Source organism: Meleagris gallopavo, chromosome 11 (assembly GCF_000146605.3).
Source record: "Meleagris gallopavo isolate NT-WF06-2002-E0010 breed Aviagen turkey brand Nicholas breeding stock chromosome 11, Turkey_5.1, whole genome shotgun sequence".
In the NCBI taxonomy this organism is placed as follows: domain Eukaryota; kingdom Metazoa; phylum Chordata; class Aves; order Galliformes; family Phasianidae; genus Meleagris; species Meleagris gallopavo.
In genome coordinates, this window is record NC_015021.2 from 1,177,390 (window position 1) to 1,184,052 (window position 6,663).

Consider the following 6,663-nt stretch of genomic DNA (forward strand, 5'->3'; position numbering starts at 1 on the left):
GGAATCACAACTGTGAGCAGGACAATGGAAATGAAGCTGCAAGCAGAAAAGCTTGCAAATAACTAGAAGCCTAAACAAACTGTACCAGTACAGTATCAGTTCAAATGCTACTGAGAATGCCTCCAAAAAATATCCAAGTGCACACAAAAAATAACTAAATGACTTTCTTCTTACAAGCCAAGTTTCTGAAGAATGTCATTCCTAAGCAGTTTTATGGCTGCCTTGAATTTTCCTTACACCAAAATGTGTTTAACACCATACTGTTTATATATTAATGGCAGGAACTCATACTTGTCCTTTATCAAGGTGATTCAAATAAATATCTACACAAGCTATCAAAGAATTTGAAAACTACCTGCTGTCAAGACCTCTTTTTTCTGTTTTTGTAAAGAATAATTACCTTTTTGTACTGTTTGTCACCGTCATAACCCTGGTCTGTAGCTCTGAATGCTGTTTCTCCTGGAGTACCTAGAATACAATTAGAGTAACTCGTTACAATAAGCAAAACACACTGAAACGTATTCAATCTACACCTATCCGATGTAAAATAAAGAAGTTTTAACCCCTATGTATTAGTAAATCAGTGACCTTGTTATCAACCCAAGAAGGTTTACTATAAACTGAAAGAGAAACACAGTTTAGAATTCATCTGAAACTTATATCAAATACAGTTTGAGTGAAATCACTTATTATCAAAAGGGAACAGGCAGATTCAGCTAGACAAATATTCTGAAACTTTTTTTTTTTTTTAATGACATATTTCTGAGGATAATAAAAATTTAATTGGTGTTACCATAATGAAAAAAAAATGTATGTATTCTTCCCTGCAGTAACGACATGGGTTTGCAAAGCAAGCTTCTTGGGATATGCCTGAAATAAAATGCATCAGCTAAGAACTATGCCAGAGAAACACCAACAACTTGTTCTCTCAAGGGTGGATCTATTTGGAATATATTTGGAAAGTATTTGTGATGCAAAACAAAACGCAGTGAATAGCTGTGTTTACATCAATATTCACTCCTCTTGGTACAGTGGTGTTTTAAGAGCTGGCTTTAAGGAGGCAGGTTAAGGGCAGTAAAAAGGGCTTTTACACACCTAACAACAGAAGTAGATCAGAAGCTCCTATGACTTCACTAACCAAATTGTAACCTGTGAAAAATCAGCAGAAGAGGGGAAATAAAAATTATATATACAAAGCAAAATGCAAACCGAAGATGAGGGATCTTGGTCTCATTTAGAGGACAACAAAACCATGAATGCTAACTATGCCCATGTGAGTATGCTAGCAAATTCCACAATAATAGGTGATCTCTCACAGTACCACTCAATAAAACACATTTTTAAACAGCCAAAGCACAAACGAGATTTTCATCTACTTGTCAGTCTGTTGACCTTGATCCTGCTGAGTTTGTAATGAGGTGAATCAATTATTTCTACCATTAACAGTAATTTAAGAAAATGAAAACACACTTCTGAGGTAGACTGATGGGCAAATATTTTCAAACGCACTTAAAGCGGAGACTGTAACACCTCATAGATACAATCTTTCATAAATATCAATTTATCTGGTTTGGTAATTATTAAAGTACACACCAGAAAGAATCTTTTCTTCTGTTACAAGAATCACTGGATTGAGCTCTCAGCTGTGCTAAAGAGCAAGTCAGATAATGATGGATCATTTCCTTTATTTTAAAAAGAAGGTCATTATTCAGAAGTGAGCTCCTTAAATGTCCTAAAATTGGAAAAACTTTAAGCCTGGTGGCATCTGAACACGAGGAACTGACAAACAATATTTTCTGTGAAGGATTTAAAACTCCTACTTACTCCATTCAAACACAACCTCTACCCAAACTGAATCCCAACAAGCCCTTCTGGAGCTGTGTCCAGACAGAAAATATTCCTCAACCCAAAATCATCCTTGGTTACAAATCCCCTATCTCACATGGTTGCAACATTAAGCACGTACTTTCAATATCCAACTCTGTCTTCCTGCAACAGCTCTAAAACTGTTACTGACCAGGGCCACTCACAGCTTCTGCAAATTCCAGCCAGACACATCCAGCTTCCACAACTTACTGAAGATACCAGGTTTCAATCTGTTTTTTTAACACGTGCATGAGGATTCTACTTTTCCGTTCAGTTTCACATTTTGGTTCTTAGCACTTGCTACAAGAATTTGTGCCTTTAAAAAATGCATTGCACTTACCTGTATCCATAACACTTTCAGATGAGAAAATAAGTACGCATTTTGAGGATCCACTTCCTTTTAGCACGAAAGGATGAGACCTCATCTTGCAATACCTTATGTTTTCAAAATTAAAACTAAGCTGAAAAATTATTCTCACCAGGAGAAAAAATTCCTTTCAGTGAGGTGAAGCTCTCTCCAATCTTCTCAAAGTCAGGCAGAAGTTTGGCAAGGTCATCGGCATCAGGAAGGGCTTTGATAAGTTTTTCTGTGGAAACAGTACAAGAACTAGTGAACAGTTTTTCTTTTCTATTATTTTTGTGAACAAGAACAGCTTAGGCTGTTAAACCCAGTAACTTTTCCAGTAACTTCTTAAAAAAAAAAAAAAGCTTATTTCCACATGCACCTCCCCCATTAGTATTGGGAAAGTTTATCAGAGCTGCAAAAGCACCTGCTTCTTTAGACTTTGAACTTCCTGATAACTTCGTTGCCTAAAGTACTTAAAAATTGTGTAAAACTTATTCATGCATTTTGCTGTGTTTCACACATTACCTCACATACTCAGGAGATGTTTTGAAGAATCTGAACAAGAAAACATCAGTCTCCCTTATTCAATCCCAGCATTTAACATTACCTACACAACATCTGTACATGTAGTAGAAATCTTCCTCAATGTTTTTTTAGAAACAAAGAACACTACCCTACTACTCAACATACACAAGAAGCAACTCAGTCTTCTTTACGTTAAAATGTGTTCTTTACATTTCAATCTCAGAATATACAAGAAAACTACTCTAACCACAAAGTTCAGGAAAATCTGTATTTTTCATTTTCTTAACTGCATATATTTCTATAAGCTTATGCACATTTGATTATACATTTAATTATACATATCTTTTAATCGTGTATTTATATTTTTGTTTTTACTTGCTAGCCATTCGGATAAAGAATCCTAAGCATAACACAGCCAAAACCTATTTAAATCCTCTTGGTCTGAGAGGTTGATTTGAATAACATGAATATATGGTCACAAGAACATCCTTAAACGAAAGGATGAAATATGGAATATCGATGCTAAATAATACTTAATTTCTTCCAAAAAAACACACTGATGCAAGTAACTTCGTAAGACATACCTAAAACTCTGTAACAATACAAATACACCCAAATTACAGCTATAAAGCTACCACTGCACTGGAGACAGGCACTACGAGCCTGTGTTGCTTGTGTTCAAGTTGTGTTCAGATACAGAGAAACATTTCTGCTTTTGTGATACCTAAGTCAATATGCTCATCAAGCTCCCAGATGAAGTCAGGAATTATCCACTTATATTCATCAAGATCAGGCATCATGTCCTTCCACTGATCGTATGTCTAGGACATGAAGGAAACAAACAGTAGAAACACAAGAAGAAATGCACGTAGAGAAGCACACGAGTAATCAACTGAAAAGTAGCATCTACACAGAAAACATACTAAGCCACCATCTTTTAGATACATATAATGTTGTTCAGGTCTTTGAAAATATATTCTAACCCTCTTAAAAATTTGTTTTCCATTCTGACTCACTGTAACACCATGGCTAGTGCAATAATGACAGCAGAGCAGCAAGATCCTAAGCTGCAGCAAGCGAGAATTTGCTCAAACACAACAGCTGTGTGCACAGAAATAAAGGAAAGAAACTGCTTACCTTCAGAAGGCCTCAGGTAGGCAGGGATCTCCAGTGAGATCCCTGTGCCTCCACTGTTTACCCTTAAATGAGATCTGGGAAGGGGTGCATCCTGGCTCCATCTGTTCCAATCACTCAGGTACACCGCATGCACCTGAGCTCCCTGGGTTGGCCCTGCCTTCCCACCAGGTGCTCAATCAGTGCTTCAGGTCATGACTCAGCATTTCTGCTACACTCATCTTTACTTTCATTAGTTAATCAAAACATGATAGGCTGTATTTCCATAGATATACCAAGAACTACTGTTATGAAACAAATAATAACAAAAAGTAAATACGTACAAAAGATAAACATACAAAATAACACATAAGATAAATACCTTCTTAGCTGTGTAACCACCACCTACAGCAGACCCCAATATAAGATAGCGAATTTTGAGAAGCCTTGATGCCAGTCTAGCTAGCCAAAAGTTCCTGTAGGACTGGTATCCATATTTTACATTTAAAAGTTTTGTTTTGCGTAGGGGAAGACGATTAAGAGAAGAGAACTGCTGAAGGGATATCCTCAATGGACGTCTCTGAAATTTCAAACTTGGGTGGTAGGGATGATGTATGCTTCGGGAAACCAGGTGCAAGTTTTGAAGTGGTGATTTTCTTTTTATTCCATAGTTGCTATTCGCTAGACTCCTGCAGATGACACTAAAAGAAAGAAAGAAAGACTTTAAGTAACAGATATCCTCAACATACCATTAACACAATAACCTCTTTAAGAAGCAATTCATGTTACATTTTAGCTGGTTACAGATAAATTAGAGCAACGTTCTGGATGTCCAGCTACCATCGCTGTGCTACCAGGAAAAGAAAAGCTATGAACAGTATTCATTGGTACAGCATTTCCAGTGATTACTGAAAAACAAACAAACACCTTAAATACCATTTATAAGTTCTGTTGTTAAGTGGATTTAAATTCCACAGAAGATTAGGGGAAAAACATCTCAGTTTGGGCATAGGTTGGGCAACAAGTCTCTGAGTCCACAGAAAACTACCATCAACTTGCTACATAAATGAAAGCTTTATAGTTTGGCCTATCTTGTAATGTTTTCTAAAAGTTAGACTTGAGTATATTTTGAAGAGGGTTTTCAAACTTCAAAAAACAACAGGCAGACAAAAAAAATCTCCTACAAAATGCATTTTCCTTTTTCTTGGCAAAGCTGATCCTCCTGTGGAGCTGAAGGATTTATCTGAAGAAATCTTTCAGTTTCCTTACCTCTAATTCACAATGGTTCTAGGACTACAGCATTACAGGATTACTGTTTTCTCTCAGGTCATGCATAGACAAGATTACTTCTGGACATGTCTGCACTGTGCTTATTGAAGACTTCAGTAAAGTAAGGCAGATTTATAGACAACGAAGACTTTCATGTGAATGAAAAGCACAGTTCAAACACAGAAACTTATCAATCTTGCCAGTACTAAAATACACAGATAAGTTGGAATACCTTCACTTATGCTATCTGCACGCTTCAACATTTTGAGGTAGCTTTCCTGGTTTAGGGAAATGACAACAGCTCTGGAAAAAGTAATTTCTTCTGTATCTTTTTAGTTTCACCATCCTAACAGAACAGTTAATATTAAACCATTTGCTGAATACAAAATTTGAGTGAAGTTACAATTCCGGAAATTAATACTTGTTCCTTGATGCTTTTTTCAGGGTTCTCCATGTTCTCCAATGCATTTACTTACGATGCAAACTACAAAGAAGAAAGTGTTTCACACCACTGAGAAGATAAATTATTCATCCTGCAATCCTTCACAATTTCATACTCAGGGATCCTAGAGAGAGTATGTAAGTCAATCACAGAAATGGAAAATAAACTCTATAGTAAATAAAATGTTTCCTCTGAGATGTGCTGTGTACTAGAAATGGCACTGTCTCTCACAAGCACACTCTTAACCTCCAAACAAGTGGAAGACTTGGCTATAAAAACACTTTTAACACAGAAATCGAGCCTTCGAAAGGAAAGTTAAAAATCAATGACATTTTCAGCTCTCAAAAAACGGCTTTGCTGATGGTGACTGCTTTTGAAGACAGACGTTAATCAGGGTGCGGTAAGCTAGTGAAGCAAGCCAACAACAGCACCGTTATTTGCTTTCTTGTGCCATTGCTGCCATTACACAGATACTGACGTTTTTCAGCAGAGACCAAGCAGTAGTGCACACTACAGCAACCTCTCCCATCAACAGCCTTCAGCAGGTTGAAAACGTTTTTAGTGGTACGTAACTTCCCTCTCTGCGATGGCCCCTTTAAAACACACTGTCTTTTCTATCGCTCATTCTGCACTGACCAAACTAGCTCTATCACAAACCATAAGGCAACAGCTTCAACAACAAGTGCCTGCTGAGAGCTCTCTCAGCTTAAGCTGTCAGTGTGTATATAGAAGCTTACAGTCAAAACAACAACTCAAGCATTACGACTGAGGTTCCATTTACTGTTTTGCTTTCCCTTCCCGCTGTTGAAAACGACTGATGAAAACTGACTCAAAAAAGAAACAAAAAACAAACAAAAACCTCACAAGATCTTCCCTGAGAGGCACACTTACACTGAAACGGTACCAAAACACCACGGCCGAACCAGCCATTCCGTGACCTCTGCAAAGCTGCGTTAACAACTGCAAACCAAACACGAACACACACAGCTGTACCACAGAACCCGCCCGACTACCGGCCCGCAACTGGGCTACGCTGGTGTTGCACAACTCAAAGATATACTGGGAAGGACGAGGAAAAAGGCCCGCCGCTACCATGCGCTAC

General features: G+C 37.6%; 1 protein-coding gene across 1 annotated transcript in view; it reads right to left on the bottom strand.

Annotated features, from left to right (window-relative positions):
* The window catches only part of OPA1 (OPA1 mitochondrial dynamin like GTPase), a 28,782-nt gene extending 24,216 nt beyond the window's left edge, over window positions 1-4,566 (bottom strand). The window contains exons 1-5 of the mRNA XM_031555062.1: window positions 4,233-4,566; window positions 3,462-3,558; window positions 2,346-2,453; window positions 1,096-1,149; window positions 401-468 (exon numbers count right to left, since the gene is read on the bottom strand). Coding sequence (XP_031410922.1) covers window positions 401-468; window positions 1,096-1,149; window positions 2,346-2,453; window positions 3,462-3,537 — 306 coding nt within the window. The 5' untranslated portion in view covers window positions 3,538-3,558; window positions 4,233-4,566. The remainder of the gene's footprint in view (window positions 1-400; window positions 469-1,095; window positions 1,150-2,345; window positions 2,454-3,461; window positions 3,559-4,232) is intronic.
* Window positions 4,567-6,663: the final 2,097 nt, after the last annotated feature.